The sequence below is a fragment of the Octodon degus genome, unplaced genomic scaffold, assembly GCF_000260255.1.
Source record: "Octodon degus isolate 3935 unplaced genomic scaffold, OctDeg1.0 scaffold00014, whole genome shotgun sequence".
NCBI classification, from domain to species: domain Eukaryota; kingdom Metazoa; phylum Chordata; class Mammalia; order Rodentia; family Octodontidae; genus Octodon; species Octodon degus.
This window is the reverse complement of record NW_004524590.1, coordinates 11255248-11274982: the sequence shown is the minus strand read 5'-3', so window position 1 is coordinate 11274982 and position 19735 is coordinate 11255248. Positions and strand designations below refer to the sequence as shown.

General features: G+C 45.8%; 2 protein-coding genes across 5 annotated transcripts in view; one reads left to right on the top strand and one right to left on the bottom strand.

Moving 5' to 3' along the window:
* Positions 1-11826, bottom strand: part of CUNH2orf76 (chromosome unknown C2orf76 homolog) — a 69749-nt gene extending 57923 nt beyond the window's left edge. For all 3 annotated transcript variants that reach the window (XM_023709764.1, XM_023709768.1, XM_004626359.3), the window contains exon 1: positions 11762-11826. The gene's annotated coding sequence lies outside the window, so the exon portion shown is untranslated. The remainder of the gene's footprint in view (positions 1-11761) is intronic.
* A 94-nt stretch (positions 11827-11920) lies between these two features.
* Positions 11921-16859, top strand: Dbi (diazepam binding inhibitor, acyl-CoA binding protein). Of its 2 annotated transcripts, XM_004626356.2 has the most exons (5): positions 11921-12032; positions 12510-12594; positions 13062-13179; positions 15376-15438; positions 16701-16859. In XM_004626356.2, the coding sequence occupies exons 2-5, from the start codon at positions 12535-12537 to the stop codon at positions 16772-16774; spliced, it is 315 nt and encodes a 104-aa protein (XP_004626413.1). In that variant the 5' UTR covers positions 11921-12032; positions 12510-12534; the 3' UTR covers positions 16775-16859. The 2 variants fall into 2 exon arrangements, with proteins under 2 accessions (XP_004626413.1, XP_004626415.1); XM_004626358.2 differs by lacking the exon at positions 12510-12594 and having other exon boundaries at positions 11925-12032.
* The last annotated feature ends 2876 nt before the right edge of the window (positions 16860-19735 follow it).

Sequence of the window (19735 nt, the reverse complement as noted above, 5' to 3'; positions counted from 1 at the left end):
AAAAAACAGAGGTTTGTACCTATGTTGTTTGTTTATTATTTCTTGCCTATATCTTGTAATATGAGAAACTACTTTGGCAGTAACAATACACAATGTACTAACCATTGTTACTCTCCTAAAATCTTGTTTTGAGATTTTGTAAAATAAATAAATAAATAAATATTAAAATGAAAAAAAAAAAGAATTCCAACATTCTTTCATTATAAAAACAGACTCTTACAATCTAACATGAAAGATATAAAGAGTAAAATGGAAATGTTTAGGATGAAATTTCTTAAAAAATTCATTGGTGAGCTCAACAGCAGCATGGCAGAAGGGAATGGCAGAGGCGAAAGGAAACAGGCTTGCAGAAGCAGAGAGAGATTAAGGAGGAGCGATGGACAGCACTTCCAGGCCACACCCTCAGTGTCCCCCCCCTGCTCCAGCCAGGCTTCACCTCCCAGCATCATAGTTACCATAGACTCATCAGTGGACTAATGCTCCAAGCACCTCCCAAAAGCCCCTCCTGTGGCATGAGGCCTTGAGGGGACATCCATATATAAACCATAACACCTCATCCCTGGACTTCAAAACATGTGCATCCCCTTACGTAAAATGTATTCAGTCCATTTCTAAGAATTGCCAAAGTCCAGACCAACACTGCTGAAAAGTCCAGTTTCCTCTGCTATTAAGGCAAACTCTCAGCTGGCCCTAACCTCACTGGAGCTTACTTTCTGGCAAAAAAAAAAAAAAAAAAAATTAAATCAATCAATCAATCAATCAATCAATCACTGACCTGGGCCATTTGCTATTGATTCTCAATGCAGCGTTAGCTAAAAGTCATCACTGAACCCATGCCACAGAACGAATATTTGTCTTCTTTGAAATTTCCTCCACCAGATTAAGTACTTCACCACCCTTAATCTGTTTCCTCCGAAGTCTCAGGACAATAACAAAATGCAGACAAATTCTCTGCCACAGCATAACACACATGGTTTATCTCTTAAAAGAAAAATTTAAGAAATTTAAGAAAAAAATTCTTCCTAAAAATTTCCATTTTATTCTTTATATCTTTCATTTCTCTGATAAAGCCTTTAATTTTTTATATTCCAGCATATTTATAATTGCTTAATTTTATTTTATAATTGTTTATGTCTAATAAGCATATTTGTGATACCTGCTTGAATACTTTTTAATATTAAATACTATCTAATATCTTAAGCCTGGGTGTTACTGCCCACTTCCAGTAACATTCTGACCTAGTGAACACTGACCAGAACGTCCCACAGGCTCAGGTCACAGCACTCTAGGCTGCCTCTTCAGCCAGCATCTCCACAGCTTGCCACACCCCTCTCACACACCGGTTCCCGAGGTTCCTGAACCACATGGCCAGGAAACGTTGCAGCAACAGCTCCACTTCTTTGGTACCAAATCTGCCTTAATCACTTTCTCATGGATAAGACACAATACCCAACAACCACAACATAAAGGAAAGGTATACTTTGGCTCTCAGTTTACAGCGGCTTCAGTCCATAGTCAGATGGCTCCAAGGCAGGGCAGCATGCACAGAGACTTGACAGATGAGGCTTATTTATGGTATGCTGGTGAAGCAGGAATATCAAGGGAGGGAAGGAGATGCACCCTTCTGGGCCACACACTGGTGACATACCTCCTCCAATCAGGCTTCACCTCCCAAATCCCATTTAACTACAAATTTAGTGGAGACTAACCCACTGTTAACTGTCATGCACCCATGATCCAACTGCCTTCCCAAAGCCCTGCCTATACTACATGAGGCTTTAGGAGGACAGCTACATGTAAATCATAACACTAGGAGCCTTGTGACAGAATATATAATATCAAGAGTAACCACTACAAAAGCTATACAGAGTTAAAACACAAAAGAATTACAGATAAATCAGAAAGGCATATTAAAATATGGTGAAATAATCAACAGAAAGGTATGAGGAAAAAACAGGAATGGAAAACAATAAACAGAAGAAATAAAATATAAAATGATCTTCATATGGCAATAATTACATTAAATCTAAATACTATTGAAAGATACTTGCAGAATAGATTTTAAAACATGGTTCCATGGTATTATGTCTATAAAAAATATAGCAATGCAGACAAGGTAAAAGGTGAAGGTAAAAGGTAAAAGGTGAAAAGATTATCTTTACAAAAATGCTAATCAAAAGAAGGAGAACTAAAAATAGGTATTTGTTCTGGCTTCTACCTAGGTATTCCCCTAAAGCCTCATGTGATCACCGGCAGGACCTTTGGAAGGTGATCAGATTATAGGGGCACTGTAACGGACTTGCTGTCGGAGAGGGGGGAGGCCTGGCTAGCGGAGGTGTGTCACCACAGGCATGACCCCAAAGGTTCTGTCTCCAGCTGTAGCTCCCGTCCTCCTCCTCTCCGCTTAACCGGCACCATGCCATGAGCAAACCTCTCCTCCTTTATGTTGCTGGGTATTGTGACTCAGTGACAAGAAAGTGACTAAGATACTATTCAAGCAAATAAGCCTGGGGTGGAGCACAATGAGAAAGTACTTTCCTACTTTCCTACCATGCACATGGCCTTCAGTTGTATCCCCAGTACTGTAGCACTACAAAAAGGGAAAAGAAAGACAAAGAAGAGGAGGAGGAGGAGGAGGAGGAGGAAGAAGGGGAGGGGAAGGGTAAGGGAAAAGCGAAGGAGGAGGAGGAGGAGGAGGAAGAGGAGGAGGGATAAGAAAGTGGGGAGAAAAGAGTTTTTTCAAACAAATACAATCATACCCAAATATTCATAACAGCAAATTGTACAATGGTCAAAAGGAAGAAACAACTCGAGTGCCGCCAACTGATGAATACACGAAACAGTACACCCCTGCAATGGAATAGCTTTAGCCAAAGAACATGAATGAACGTGAGTGAACCTTGAAAACATCTTTAACCAGAAAGTACACACAAAGGTCCTGTATTACATGACTCATATGAACATTGCAGAAGAGAAAAATCCAGAGACAGAAGTAGGCCAGTGTTCGTCAGGGGCTAAGAAGAAGGAGCAACAGGGAAGTGCTTAAAGAATACAGAGTTCCTTTTAGGGGGAATAAGATAGGAGTGATGGCTGCACACCACCGGGAAGGTACTGCATGTCCGTGGACATTCATGTTTAATATTAGAATATGTTATTTGCTAATAAATGAACTTTATCTCATTTTTTAAAAAACCAAAGGCAGACAGCACCACAGTTACAGGACCTACCCTACAGAAACCAACTGTAGGTCTAGGTACTAGTGTCTTGGTTATTCTCTCATTACTGAGACAAAATATCCAACGCCCAAAATTAAACAAGTTAAGGTCTATTGTTGTTCACATTTTGTAGAGATTTCAGTCCTTCACCAGCTGGCTCCAGGGTGGAGCAGCATGGAAGAGAGGCAGGGCAGAAAAGAAACAGCCCATGCCAGGGCAGAGAGAGGGCAGCCAACAGCGAGCCTTTCTTCCATCCCTTTATATTCCATGCAGGCTACAAGTCTATACTGGTGCCACCACACGTATGGTGGGGCTTCCTTCTTCAGTAAATCTCTTCAGACACACCCAGAACAGTGCTAATCCAATGAGGGGACTAATTCAGGTATACATCTTTAATTCATATTCATATAGCCTAGAATCAGCCAACTCTGAAAAAACCCACCTATGGAACACATGAAGCTTTGGGAGAATATCTAAACCATCTAGATACAAGCTGTAACAACTAGCAATTAACATGTGGTCATAATTAAAAATATAATACCATGTATAATCACTGTAAAGCAAATACTGTATTTAGGTGTAAATTTAACAAGACTTATAGGTTAAAAACTACAAAATACTGAAGTAAGAAACTAAAGACCTTGAGAAGCATACTGTATTCTTACAGCTTACATGGAGATGTCCCTACAAAGCCCCATGTGCTTATTGGTGGGAGTTTTGGGAAGCGACTGGCTCACAGGTATGTGATAACTGGGTTAGCCTACTGTTTTACCATTGTTCTGGCTGCAGATAGTGGGCAGGCCCACTCTGTGTATGGGGAGCACCAATCAACAGGCTTGTAGCTTGAATGCAAGAAAAAAGAAAAGAAAGGCTCACTACCAGGCTGCCTCCTGCCCCCCCTGACATGGACTGTTTTTCCTGTCATGCTGCCCAGCCTTAAAGCCAGCAATGGACTAAAATCTCTACAAACTATGAGGCAAAAATCAACCTTTCCTCCTTTAACTCATGAGTGTTGGGTATTCTGTCCCGTCAAGAAAGTGACTAAGCCAGATTGTGGCACCAAAGAAGAGGAGTTGTTGCTGCGATGTGACCTGGCTGTGTGGTTTAGAAGCTTTTGGAACTGGCTTGTGGGAGGAGAGTGGAAAGGTTTGGAGATGCTAGCTGAAGAAGCGGTACCAGAGTGCTGCCACCTGACCTTGATGGGAGATTCTGGTCAGAGCCCAGGAGGCCAGAATGTTGGTAGAAACACAGCTGGCAATGACCAGGTTCAGGAATTCTCAGTTGGGAACAAGGACTATATTGGCAGTTGGATTCCAGACCATGTGTGTTGTTCCACCAGAAAATCTGTCTACATTTTGCCCATATCCAGAGACACTGGAGGAGACTGAGAATAATGGCAGTGGACTAGTCAATCTGGCAGAGGAAACTGTAAGGCATTCTAACATTGAGGTAGTGCTAGGGGTGCTAGCCAGCAATACCTTGAAAATCAAGAACAAAGAGCCCTGCAAAAGGATTTTAAAAGTTTTGAGTTTGGCCAGAGAGAAAACACAAGGTGCAAACTCCTGGAGCAGGACCTTAGCTGCTGGAAAGATTAGTCTTAAGAAGCCAAGTACTTCAAAACAAGAAAATAGAAAAGATGCCTGAGGTATCACCAGAACTGGCAGGACTCCACCCTTTGCAGCTTTCAAAAGTAAAAGACTCTGCTTTGAGCACAGAGCTCTAGAGTGTCATAGCTCCAAAATGACAGAGACCTAGAAAATTCTCTGGATTGTGTTCATTGTACTCAGCAATCCAGATACTCGACCTCTCCCACCAAGAGAGATGGAAACTTGGCTACTGCTCCAGTTGTCTGTGTGGTACTTATTTTAGACACAGGTGGAATGAAGGAGTTGTGGGATAGAAAGGCTTCCCCCCAGACTGAAGTCCTGGGAAGCCAGCCAGTGCGCCCCTAAGGCAGCAGTATGTGAACCCATGAATATGAGGCTGAAAAGTGCAGTGGACACCGCTGAAGGTTGAAGAAGCCAGGCACACGGATTGTTTGAGTAAAGCTGCAAGGAGTGAGCAAAGATGGCCCAGAAGAGAAACTGTGAGCACTATGCCAACTGGCAGTACCATGGGCCGGGGCCACCCAAGGCCTTTGGAGTTCACATCTTGCCACAGATTACCCTGGATGCTGAACATGGCCATATGGGACCTACTGTTTGCCTGGCTTTATTTTGGTTTTGCTTTAGCCCCATTCCTGTCTATCCTCTTATTTCTACCTTTTGGTATGGGAATGTTTATTTTGTGCCATGGTATGTCAGAAGTGTTTAACTTTCTTCCTCTTTACAAGGGTTCACAGCTAAAAGTTTGCCATAAATCTGAGAAGTTGGACTGTGACTTTGCAGTAATGCTGAAACTTATGTGACTTGGGCCACTCTTAAGAGATGGAATATGGCTGGGGAGATAGTTCAGCGGTCTAAATGCCTGCCTGGCAAGAGCAAGGACCCAACTTCGATTTCCCAGGATATGCCATGTGGTGGTGCACACATGTAATCCCAGCACTGGGGAGGCTGAGACAGGAGGATCCCTACAAATCTGAGCTGTATAGAGAGACTCTGTACCAAATAAAAATACATAAATAAATTTTTAAAAATCAACTAAAAAAATCCATGGGCATAAAAACAGGAAAAACAGAGAAAATACAGATGGAAAACAAAAGATGCAAAGGCTCAAAATCATTAGCTATTAGGGACGTGCACATTAAAATCACAATGAAGTGTCACCGTACAACTATCAGAATAGCAAAAATAAAAGAACAGTGGTAATGCCAAATGATTATAAGGATGTGGAGGAATTAGTTCTCTCACTGGTTGCTGGTAGGGCTATAAAATGGTATACCCACTCTGGAAAATAATACAGCAGTTTGTTATAAAACTAAACATGGAATTACAATATGGCCCCCAGTTGACGACTTCTTCCAGAAAAAATGAAAATGTTCACACAAAGTTCTATACATAATTAATTAGCGCTGGCTTTATTTATAATAGTCTCAAGTAGGAAAAATTCCAATGTCCTCAGCAAGGTAATGGTTAAACAAAATGGAAATCAAGATGATGGGCTACTACTCAGCAAAAAAAAAGAAACAAACTATTGACACACTTAATTGCCTAAATGAATTGCCAGAGAACTACTGTGTTACACAGTGCATGATTTGATTTAAGTATCATTCTCTTTTTTTTTCCTTTTTCTTATAATGGGGATCAAACTCAGGACCTTGCACTTGCCAGACAGGCAGTTATGCAGCTAAGCTAACTCCCTGGCCCTTAAGCAGCTGTCTTGAAATGAGGACTAAGTGTGGGGAGAGAGAGGAGGGAAGTGGTTATGGATGTACCAGGGCAAACAAGGGATCCTCGATGCTGGAAATGTTCTATTATCTTACTGAAATGCATCAATGTAGTGCTTATCTTATGTGCACAAGGTTTTGCAAGATGTACACTACTAGAACAAAATATCTAACAAGGGCTAACGAAATAAAAGAGATGTTTATTCTGGTTCACAATGACGGATATTTAAGTCCAGGATTAGATTGCCAGTGATTTAGGCATTTGCCAAGGGCAGTACATAAGGTCAGGATATTGGAAGTAATGGTCACATCACAAGATGGGAAGCAGGAAAGTTGAGACTGGGGTCCCACAACCCTCAAGAGCATGCTCCTAATGTCCTAAGGGCATCCCATTAGTTTCCACCTTCCAGTACCACTACCTACTGCATAAAGACATTCAGGAAATACCCACAGCCATTACTAGTTGGAGGAACTGGGTGATGGATACATAGGATCTCTACATGTTATCTCTTACAGCCACATTTGAATTTACAGTCTACACAAAATAAAAGTTGTTTAAAATGTCATTATCTCAAAATAATTTTTAAATGGCACTGTCCTCCTAAAGAACAATGAACCAAACCACTTGCTACCAGATTCTAGTGTTTTTAATTTCCTTGTTCACACGTGGTAACAGAGCTCACTCTAACAACTAAGTACAGCAGCACTTAGCAAGTGCCATCAGACCAACTAGGAGCTACAGAAACAGGCAAAGGCAGAGACAACAATGTCGATTTGGAAGAGAATATATGTTTCTAATAATGAATAAGAATTTGTCTTACGGTTACTTTCCTGTCAGCCAAACACAATAACCAACATCTACAAAGTAAAGAAGAAAAGGTCTATCTTGGCTTACACTCTGTAGAGGTTTCAGTCCACAAACAGCTGGCTCCAAAGCAGTATGGAAGGGCTGAGAGACACAGCTGAAGAGGGTTGCTTGTGGCACTAACCCCAGAAGACAGAGTGTGAGATCAAGACAGGAAGAAGACAGACTCTTCCTGGACACGCTGCCAGTGGCCTGCCCCTCCACCCAGACTGTGCTTCCCAACCTCACATGGAGCTATAAACTCATCAGTAGGTTAACCCACTGACCAGCATCCCATACCTATGCTACCTTGCAAAAGCCCCACCTATGAGGCTTTTTTTGGGGAGGGGGAGCATCTAGACATAAACCACAAACAGAACTACAATGCAAACTTAAGATATTTCCCACAATGCCTGTATTCCTGCCAATGATTACAAATATTTCTAAACAGAGTACAGGTATGATCTGACCAGTGGATGACTAATTTACTACTTCCCACTCTCTGCCATGTTGCTTAGGCAGAAAGGAGAAAAGAACAAGATACGCAAGGATATACCACATACACTTTCACTCTTCTCTTACAACTACCCTGCTGCAACACCTCTAAATATGAACACCTCAAGGAAGAACAGCACAGAAAGCTTCCTAACACCTCCAGCTGCCAGGCCTCTTCCTCCTGGTTGTAAGGAGAGCCGTGCTGCCCTCTCCAGTCATGCCCAGCTCTCATCGCTCTTAGCCTTCCAAGAACCCATGACTCTACCATCTCTTCCCACTCCTATCCCAGGAGCATTTCCCAAATGCCTCTTTGCCTTTAGAACACACTAGTCTCCTCCTAACTCTGCTGGAGTCCTGCCATGGTAGTCACACTCGAAGAAAACAAAACCAACACAGAAAGAATTTAATTCATCATTTGTGAATGGCCTTGCCTTCCAGGAAAGCTCTCTTGTAACCATAGCTTATTTCTTAATGATTAGGTTACTTTTAGAAATTAGAGGTTTAGTGTATACCCAGAAACTTAATATTGAACTATTATTCACACCAACTAGGCAAGAACTGTTTTCACCAGCTAATGTATCTTGCCAATCTGGCTCTAAGCTGAAAGCCAGCAAGTGAAGTCTGTGGGGGTCTAAACAATATCCCGTGGATGCTAGGGCAATCTGCAACAGTGACAATGACCTCTCCTTTGTCTGGCTAAATTGACGTGGCTGACAAGTTGGCTGGTCAGGTTCCCCATCTTCTATTTCCCCTCCAGGCCCTCTGCTTCCAAAGCTACGAGCGGTAACAAGAGATCAGTGTGCTCTGCACCCGAGTTATCTGCTTTATGCAAGCTCACAGTGTCACCTTCTGTTCTAACAGATTTAGCTGGTTTCTAAATTCACAGCTAATCAGAAGGAACAGTAAGAAAGTACTTTATTCAGTCAACAGCCATCGGCTGAATTCCCTAAGTGCCATGAACCCGGGGATAAAGCAGTGACGACTATACAGTGGTGTCTACCTTCCTTGGCTTAAGAAGAGAAGGGTCAGAGAATACAAATTAAATTCATTGTAAATGAAATAATTACATGTACTATTGCTCATGAACAGAGTTAAGGATCTTGAACTTAATCAGAATTATAAACAATAAAAATGCCTTCCAGTCCTATAGAATTATAAAACAAAAATCTCAATCCAGGCATGTTGGCACACACACCTGTAATTCCAGCTAGTGTGCAGGCTGAGGCAGGAAGATTTCACGTGTGAGACGGAAAGGCAACTCTGCCAGAACGTCTCAAAATAAGATTTTAAAAAGGGCTGTGGGTATAGTTTAGTATTAGAACACTTGCCTCCCATAAGTTGTAGTTACGAGTTTAAAAAAAAAAAAGGGGGTGATGCGGGGGGAGTAAGGAAGGAAGAATGGGAGACTAGAAGATCAGGAGGGAAAGCAGAAGAGGGAGGGAGTCAGGGAGATCCCAGAGGCCAGCTTGTTATTATCTCTATGCTAAAAGCTAAAGGCTATTCGACATCCCCAAAGAAGAACCAAGTAGAGCGCTCCATAGACGGAGGTCACTGAGAACTGAAGAAAGGAAGCAGAAAAGCATGTGGTGGTGGTTGTTTTAAAGCATAGCTTCAGCTATTTTGACCCAGAGCGGGCCCTGCAATAAGGAAAAACCCTCTTTCTTCTCATCATTTAGCACTCTGCTCCCTGGAATAAGCAATCCTTGCACTATACTTCTTTTGTTTTAAACAACTTTTACAGATTCATCTGGGCCCAAAAACCACATGGAAAAAATCCTCTTAAGGCCAGTGACGTGTATTCTGAACAAGCAACCAATAAATTGATCCTATTTGAACTGGAGACTGCCTCGTTCTGTCACAGCTCCCACTTGCTTTATTTTCCACAAGGCTTAGCTCCAGTCAAAACTCAGCCGCACCAACTAATCTTTGACAAATGATAAGGAAAATTACATGATCAAAGGCATCTAATATTTTCAAATCTGAGGTATTGCTCTGCCCCCCAGAAGGAAAAAATAGCTCTGAATTATAGCTGCAGAAGAAACCTGGCCTTTCATTTTGTTTTTTCCTTTTTGTATCGGGGATTAAATGCAAAGACATTAAGCCCTCCATCACTAAGCTGCATCTCCTGATTTTTATTTTATTTATTTAGTACAGGGTCTATAGAGTCTCACTACACAGATCGGATTCTTAGTGATTCTCTTGTTTTCAGCCTCCCAAGCGCTGGGTTTACAGACATGTGCCACCATGTCCAGTCCCAGTGGCCTACCCAGTTCACTTCGTCCAGAGATGGGGCAGCATGGCACGCTGGAGATACAACCACCATCCCTGCACCTGCCTAAGCAGGAGCTTTAGTCCACTGACCTATCCAGCCGGCCTGATTTTTATTTCTTTTACTTAATTATTTTGAGTCAGTGCCTCTCTAAACTGCCCAATCTAACCTCAAAATTGATACTCCTGCCTCCTGGCTACTTAGAATTACATGGAAACCTACATGTCTTACCCTTCAAATGCAATTTTCCCAAGTATAACTTGAAGATTTTTGTTAATTTAGTTTTGCCCACTGAAAAAAGAAAACTACTCAGACTTCGGACTCTAGACTCGTTCCCTACAATTACAGCCCCCCTTCATCCCGAACACTTCACCAAGGCCACCTACATTAAGTTAGTAACTGGCCTCTGCAGGCTGCCCACGTCTTCATGCCTAAACGTTTACAACTGTGTGGCGGGGAGTGAAGGTGTCAAAAAGGGTGGCAATCTGTAGTCCAGGCCTCCTGCCACAAATCAGGAATTCGAAAGGAGTAATTTTTTAATGTGCTGTAGACAATTTTCCAACAATTCTCTCCCTTCGCCAACTAATTTGTAACCAACTGTGAGAAACTGAGCGCAAATTCTTTGGGAAAATTCTACCTTTCGCCTCCGGACCATGAGCCCTTTACAAACTCTTCCATCCACCTATGCTGCTCCTACCGTCCTTAAAAATCCGCCTCTGCAACAACTTCGCAGAGCCATTCACCTCATCTCATCATCTTTCCTGAAAACCCTCGGATTTCGTCTCATCTCAACGAGTATAAAAGCCCGAGCCCCCAGAATGGCCAGCCTCTGCCACTTGGGCAGCCCCTCACCTCTCCTGCCTCCTCCTAGGTCTCCCTCATTCCCCATTCGCCCTTCTTCCACATTCCTCTGCCTGAATGCTACCTGCCTTCCTGGCAGAACGTCCTCAGACATCACTTTCTCTTAACACCTCCTCCCTATCCAAAACTTGCAGCTGCTGTGCCCTTAAACATACTCTTCCTGTACTTATTAGCTACTAATTCCACGAATGCAGGTCTGCATTTGGGCCACTGCTGTACCCCCAAGGTGCAGAACAGTGCAAGTTAGCCCACAGCAGTTCAATAAGCATTTTATAAAGGAGAGGCAACGACTCGACACAGGTTTGCGCCTGCTCTCGTCCAAGTTTTAGGCGGAGACCAGCTGCCCCAGCAGCCCAGCAAGTGAGCATCGCTCCACAGTCACAAACGTGTTAGGGTACAGCACTGCACGCTCAAGGCATATCAGCAGGTCAAAGAAGGCACTACAAGTTCCCAAAGGCCGGGCTGGCCCAGTAAGCTTTCCTGGGGCGCCCCCCCTACACCCCGGTCAGCCGCCACCGGTCCCACTCAACCCACCCCAGACCTGAGAAGTTACTTATGCAACTTCCGGCCTCCTCACGTCCGGAAAGAGATGTAGAAGGACCAGACATTAAAGCCTATTGCTCGCCCTCGACCTCTCCCCTTTACCCCAGGTGCTGCCCTCCACAGCCGCCCAGGTATGAACTCCACGTAACAGCTGCCCTCCCGCCAGCACCGCCAGGCCCGCCCCACCGGGTTCCTTGGCGCTCCCCTACCTCTTCCCGGCTTCCCCCGCGGCTCGACGAGGCGCATGCGCACTAAGGCTCTTGAGGGTCTGGACGGGACTGGCGCCGCGGCCGCTGCTAGGCACGCCCCCAAAGGAGCACCGACTTCTGATTGGCTGCTGCCGCTCGCCCGAGCAAGGCTGGAAAGCTGGGGCTGTGCATTTAAAGGCGCTTGCCAGTCAGCTCCTACGCCCTTGTTTCCTGCTCCTCGCCTCCTACGTTAACTTTGCGGAACTCCTGTAACCCAGCCAGCATGTCTCAGGTACAGCGCGCGCCTAGCCAAGCCGCGAAGGTGCAGCGGGGAGGGCGGCTGGGGTGGGGGCCGGTCGACTGTCCCTTTGATGTCGCGCAGTTGCTCCTGGACCCATGCCCAGCCCTGATGCTTTGCGCAGAGCGTTCGGAGCAGAACTTTCTGGTTGAGGGGGGTGGGTTCAGAATAAACTACCCACGCCCCAATTGCTGGAAAGTTGCCCGTGGGGTGGGCTGCACGGTAAGGCATTCGAGTGGGAGGCAAGGGTCCTGGTAGAAAGGGGCGATTGGAGGCTGAACGAGTTGGAGGAGCAAGAACAGAGTCCTACATCGGGAAGGACGGAGTCGGCGTCTCGGCGAAGTAGGGACCTGAGGAAACCGTGGCAGAGTTTGGAGGTCAGGGGAAGTAGGAGCCAAATGTCTGAAGCGCTAAAAAGAAGAATCGTGGCCCCGGGAAGATGACCCAGAGGCCTTTTTCGCTGCCCTCCAGGGTAGACTCTTGTCCAGGCTGAGCAATGTGGAACGACCTCTGGCTCCTCCGGTCTGCCTCCCCTAATCTGGGCACTGGGACAGAGGTCAGCGCTGAACTCCCAGGCCTAGGGAAAGGGACAACGGGGAGGCTCCTGTAACTAACACCCCTGCATTGGCTGCCTGACCCCTTATCAACTGTTTTGGGCCCGCTGTGCACCCCCTGTCCATAGGTCGGCTTCCCATGGTGCTTTTCCATGTGCACACCCCTGGGGCCAAGCCTTGGCCTGCCTTCTGTGCACCATTTCCGGCCGCTGTCCTGGCAGTGCCAAAGAGTAATTGGGGATTGAGTGAGAGAGTGGGTGTGCTTCCCCTCCTTGTTTTACTGGATCTAGCTGCTCTGAGGAGGAAGGAGAGACGCTTGAGGGAGCTGCTTCTCCTGGCCTGCCTAGAGAGAAGGGCTACTTCTCCATCCTCACCTCCTGTCCCTGGGTGTACTGTTCAGGCAGAGCCAGGACTCCTGTCATCACGCACTCAGAGATGGCCCTCATTTCTCTCCCCTCTTCCCACTTAGGCTGAGTTTGAGAAAGCTGCAGAGGAGGTTAAGCGCCTCAAGACCCAGCCATCAGACCAAGAGATGTTATTCATTTACAGCCACTACAAACAAGCCACTGTGGGCGACGTAAATACAGGTGTGCTGAACTGCTCATCAAAGCAAGCGCTGACTTTTTGGCTCAGCAGGCTTCATGGAAAGTCCGTGGGAAGTGTACTCTCAAGCTGCCTAAGGCCCTAGTCTTCAAGTAGAATGTGGTCCCAGTCCGTGGGATTCCTGGGGTTTAAGCTTCGGAGTGTTTCCTCAAAGCCCATCTTCCTGGATTCTCAGTGACTTAACTAGTGGAATTGCAATACTATTTTATTGTCAACTGCAGCTGCCTTTGCTGGAGAGGAACTAGAGACCCTAGTAGACATGCTGTAGGTGCTCAGCTCAGTAGCTTTGCTGAGTGGCATTGCATCCACCCCAGATGGGCAGTTTCACACTTGGAGCTGGGAGCCTGGCCATGCCTAACAGAGGAGTCTTGGAAAAGCACCTGTCATCCTATAGCATGTCAGAAGTGTGTTTGCTGGTCAGAGTTTATACCTTCGTTGACTATTAGATCTCCATCCATAAATCTTGGTGCAGATTTTGAAGCTATGCTTTGAACTTCCATATTCTGTAACACTGTCTCTCCAGCCCTGAGCAGTTTTCCTTTTGTCCCTAAGTCCTTAAGATGTGGTAGTGTACAGAGGCAACAGTACAGCACGTTCCCTACTGAACATGAGGGTTAGCAGCCACAGCAGATTAGAGGTAGGTTCCCTCCCACTTCCCCATCTCTGTTCTGGAGAGGAGGGACCCCCAGTTTTACCAGATCTAGGGTGGATGGTAAGCTGCTGTCTAGCTGTAGCAAGGGACCTTGCCCAGAGCTCAGGATCATGGATAGTATCAAATCAAACACTGTGGTTCCCATCAGGGCTTAGTTAAGGAATAGCTTGTGGCAAAAATGAGTTTTACAGTGGGTTGATAAACTGTTCTTCCAGTGGTAGAATGGGAGTGGCCACAGTGTTTAAAATAGCTTGCTGCCAGGTAGTACCTTCACAGAGCGTGAACTGTCCCAGCCCAGAAGATTTGCTCTCAACTGAGTATAGGTAGCCTGGCTTGGCATCTTATTCCCACTTCACCAGGAAGTATTGGCTCCCTGTAAGGCTTGACTATTCAATACAGCACAGTAGCCACTAACCACATGTGGCTATTTACATTTTAACTGAAAAATTTCATCTCTCGCCTCAGAGCTGTATTTCAGGGACTCAGGGGTAAGTGGCTCCTGAATTACTTGTTGCAAATATCATTCCCACGGTGGCAGAAAAGGCTGGCAGGGAGTACAGTACTAGGATTCCAAGGGTGACTGCAGTTATAGCCGTTGTCAAAGATCCCACAGAACGCTCATGGGGCTGCTCGAGGTTTTCCCAGACACAGAGCTGCAGGCTGTAGACGTCCAGCTGCTCCTCTCGGCAGTGAAGTAGGTCAGCAGGGTAGGGAGAAGGGGGAGTGTTTCCCTGCTGCAGATGATTACTGGCCTGGAAACCTAAAATTACAATAGAACTTTGCTTGCTCTCAGTTAAAAAAAACAAAAACAAAAAACAAAAAAAACCCTCGCGTAATGAATGAGAAATACTCATAAAACTGTGGAGGAAAGACTGAGGCCAGGATATGGACAAACAGATCACGGGCACAGATACCACAAGACTGACAATAAGCGTGCAATGGGAGGAGAAGCTGGTGGCAGGGACTGGAGGAAGAGGAGAGCTTGATGGTGCAGTGGTACTTTGGTTCACAAATTTAATTCTTGCCACGATTCTGATAGCAAACCAAATTGGAAGAGAACTGAATCAAATTCAGTGTTTAGGTTCAGTGCTGATCTCATGTGAAATTTGATTTGAGTTCTTATCCATTTTGGCTTATGCCCAGAATTGTGGAAAGATTTAAGCTCATAAATTGAGGCACTACCACATATTCCGTTTAGCCTTCATAGCTTTTGAAGTTTGATCCATGTGGATGGAGTTTTAAAATTTTATGGTACAGTTATTAAAAGAAATTTTGGAGGTATTTAACTTGCAGTTCCAAAACTGTCTTGTACTAAGAACTTCCTCCTGTTTTCTCTAGGTTTTAAGTTTGGGTTTCTTTACATCTAGGTTTCTTAAGACAGAATCTACTATGTTAGGCCTGGTTAAGTACAGGCCCAAAAGGAATCCATGTAATAAACATTGGCTTTCATGGAAAGAAAGATGAAAATTGGAAGCAAATATAATGTCTCTCTCGCTCTCCTTTTTTTTTTTTTTTTTTTTTGCTTAAGAGCGGCCTGGGCTGTTGGACCTCAAAGGTAAAGCCAAATGGGATGCCTGGAACCAGCTGAAAGGTAATCATCCCTATCAGTCCCCTCCTTCGGAAGTCCAGGGGTGAAAGACTCTTCTTCATGGAGTGCAAGGGGTCAGGGAAGGAAACCACTCAGGGGGCACATGTTGGCCACCAGTCTGACCTATGTCAGAGTGGGGAAAACTGGGCCACCTACTTTCTTCCTAAAGTGCATCTCTGGGCATCGGAGTGGGCAGGCTAGATGGCCAGGCCACTGAGAAACATGCCAGGAGGTAGTGTGGGCATGGGCTTTGGACATGTGCAGAGTAAGGGGCGGTTTCCTGTCCACACCTCCCCACCCCACCAGTGACCCCTTAGCTCGCTAGAGGGCTCTCCCAGTTCCCATCTAGCCAGAAGGCGCATGAAAAGGGAAATGAGGTAATGCGTGCTCAGCTGATTGTAGGCTCTATGAATGGAGCTATTGTTTACTGAAAACACCAACTGCCAAGAACTGGCTGGGCTCCTACGAAATCACGTGCCCCTGTGGCAGTAAGACCCAAAAGTTGGCACCAAGCTCCTGGCCGTTTTTGTGTCCTCACTAGCTCATTGCTGAATAAGCTCTCTGTCTCTTACAAATGAAATCAGAAAGGGCACAATACAATAAATACAATCCTAGGATTTGCAGTGGGGAAATGCCTGTCTGTTTGGCCCTTTGTGCTAGACACTTCCACACCATTTTCAGGCCTGAGTACTTGAGCATAAGCCCCTGAGGGCCGCTCTTCATGGGAGAATCCAAGAAGCAGGCGTGACAGTCTCTGAGGATTTCTTCGGTGTCCTTGGCGCTGTAATGGGGAGACAAAGATTTGTCTCATTCGTCTTCAAAAACCAGTGCTTTTGCTCAAAGCCTGGAACCTCTTATAGTTTCTCTCTGGAGACAAGAAAGTGGCTGGTTGTTTTTTCAGTGCCAGCTCTGGGAAATAAAAGCACAACGCAGAAATATACAATAAGCCAAAGCCAGCCATGAAATCCGCAGGACCAGTTACTACAGAACAGTTGCCCGGCTGTCTAGAAGGCGGCGGCTCACACTGAGCTTACACACACAGATGGGGGACCTTGGCCCCGTCCCCCTGTTCATGATGTGTTTTATGCAGCAGAAAGTTCCTTGGGAGCTTTCTGTCTGAGCCCGCAGCAGGTCTCCAGGATGTAGGTGTCCTCCCCCATGATAGCAGAGAAACTGAGCCTTAGAAAGTTCAAGTGAGGCTGAGCAGAAGCCAAAAGCCAGCTGCTCTCCGACTATGCTACAGTAATCCTGTTGATTCCTTGCAGGGACTGCCAAGGAAAGTGCCATGAAAGCTTATGTCGACAAGGTAGAAGAGCTGAAGGGCAAGTACGGAATGTAACAGACTGGATTTGGTCGCCAGCCATGCATTTCACCTGAAGCGATAGAATGCCTTGTTTTTTCTAATACTGTGGATGAAATGGAAATAGTTCCTGGTAGTTCCTCGGGGCTTTCCAGGAGGTAACTCTAACATAGTAGGGGCAGAAATGGTCTCTGACCTCTCCCTTCCTCTAATAGTTTTTATCTGAAATCAATTGAAATATATTTGTTACTTGAATTCTTTGGTCATCTGGTTCCTTAAAAGAATTTAGCTTCCCTGTTCCCATCTCTGGTCCCCACTTCCTTTTGCTGAACATGTCCTCTGGAAGGGCTTTGGCCCGCCTTCCTCACTGCACTGCTGGAGTGTGAGGCCAATCGTCCCAACTGTTCCCACGTCCCCTACATGTCCCTAGCCTCGGTGGAGAAGGAGTGTGTTTTGGAAATAGCCTTTTGTCCTTTGCAGTTTCTCAGCCTGAGGAAGGTTAGGCAGGCCAGCCGAGACTTCACTCTGCAGGTATTTCCAGTCTGTCAGTGTTACATCTCAGTGGGAGAGCACAGTCAGCGTGCACAAGGCCTTGGGGTCCACCCTGAGCATCCTCACACACACACAAAAAAAAAAAACAGACTAAGGGCCAGGGATACAGCTCAGCAATATAAGTGCCTACGTGGCAAGTTCAAGGTCCTGAATTTAATCCCTAGTGCGAGAGAGAGAGAGAGAGAGAGAGAGAGAGAGAGAGAGAGAGAGGAAAAAGGCTAAATCAAAGGGGGAAAAAAACATCTTACACAAAGCCCAAGATGTTCCTGTCCAGCTAAATCTACCTCCTGCCTACCCTGAAGGCAGTGATGGTCAGATTGTGGGAGAAGCCCATTTCATGAAGCAGTGGACGTCCAGTGTATGGCACCTGATCGGGAGTCCTTTCCCCCACCAGCTCCCAAACCATGTCTTCTTCCTGACCATCAGCCTTTGCGACAGCCGTGTGGGTCAAGGACTTAATCCACGCACAGATTTTTATTCTGTTAACTCTGCAAAGTGTGGATGAGAACCACAGCCCAAGGCTTCGGATCTGCTTCTGGCTTGGCCGAGGCAGTGGGGCCAGCAGGCTGGAGCCCGGGAACCCTGCCATGGCTTTCTGCTGCCCGGAATCACAGCGGCCCTTCGGCTTAGGGAGGCAGGCGTGGGCCCTCTGCAGCTGTACTGTGCTAAAGCTGTATGGTGGCTATTTAATACTGCTCTTCTCTCTTAATGAGAAAGAATCACTGAAAGAAAGTAAACTTGCTGGGATCCAAGACCGTGAGGGCCACCGTGACTGTCAGTTACTAAGGCCAGACTGACCCACAGTCTTTGCTTCTTCTGATTTTTCCCAGAATTTTGGTGTGGGGATTATAGCTCATGATAGTAGTCTTCCTTATTCACAGGAGAAATGTTCCAAGATGTTGTACAGGTGCCTAAAACGATGAATAAAGGCAAATCATATCTATATATTCCCTTGGGGTTTAGGTCTAGCCTTCTCTCACGTTTGGAAAGTGACCGGTCCATGAAGGCACCATACCCATCAGTGGATTCAGCAATTAATGATTTCATTACAGCCGACACACTGTTAGGAAGTGGGGCCTGGGTGAAGGCGGTCGCTGCGGGGCATGACCTGGAAGCATGTGTTCTTGTCCCCAGTTCCTTCTCTTTGCTGACGGCCGTGGCTGGGTACCTGTTCTGCCATCAGGCCCCTCTGCCATCCTGTCTCTGCCTTGGAACCTGCTGACCACAGTCAGAAACTCAGCCCCTGTGTTGGTTACTTTTCTCTCATTGCTGAGATCAAATACTGGATGCTCAAAATTAAGGGAGGAAAGGTTTACTGAACTCCCACAGTGTGGAGGTTTCAATCTATAATTGGCTCGCTCCAAGGCAGGGTAGCAGGGCACAGGGGCAACATTTCAAGGTGGCAGAAGACAGCAAAGGCAGCAAGAGCAAAAGTTGGGAGAAAAAAGAAAAAAAAAAGAGCAAAAGTTGGGCCAGGGAGCCCTTATCCTCCGCTATCTTGTGTGCATCTGCCCAGCCACACCATCTCTGTGCCTTCCTCCTGCACAGGCTCCTGGTGTTTACAGAATGAGTTCCCTGGCCTCTCCATCTCCAGCTGACACAGTGTATCAGCCATCATGATCCAGCCCTTGTCAACTTGGCAACACAAGTTTCCAGATGCAAAGCTGTGTTTATTTTTTTTATTTCACAACTTGAACATTTTAACCCAGGTTTAGCAATCCTTAACCAGTATTAAGTCTATGAACATTTTATTACATTAGAATCATAATATCCTGCCCCTGGGCCCCAAAACACATGTACATCTCTTAAGCAAATGGCAGCTAGTCTACCTCTAAGACTTGCCAAAGTCCTACCAGTTTCATCGTTGCTGAGAAGCTGAAGTTCCAAGTGTACTCTGAGATGTAAACTCTTAGCTACAAGCTGCTGTACAAATGAAAACTTAGACTCTTCCAACATTCGGTGGCACAAGATAAATATTTCCATTCCAAGTGTTACACACAGCGATACTGAGGGTTGGGACAGAAGCAAGGCCAAAGTCCAGCAGCACAAACATAAAATCCTCTATGCGGTTCCATGTCCAGCATCTGTAGCGAACTGCGGGAAATTGTGAGCTCCCAGGGGTTTCAGTGACTCCGCCGCATGGCATTTCTGCTGGGTACAGCAACCACGACTTCTCTATTAGGCCTGCTTTGCTCCCTCCTTACAGCTTTCCTTAAATGGTCCACGTTCCTGGCTTTTCCAAACTTCTGGGTTCTCCACCACACCTTCAGCTTCACACGCACAGATTCACACACTGCCCTTTCCAGGGCATGCTGTCTGACCTCCCAAGACTTTTGAAGTTGGGGTGGGAGCCTTTGTAAACCCAGAACTCTTTCATTCTGCATGCACCTAAATGTTGTATGTTACGAGTCAGTGCCAAAAGAAATGACAAGAAGACCCGATGAAAAT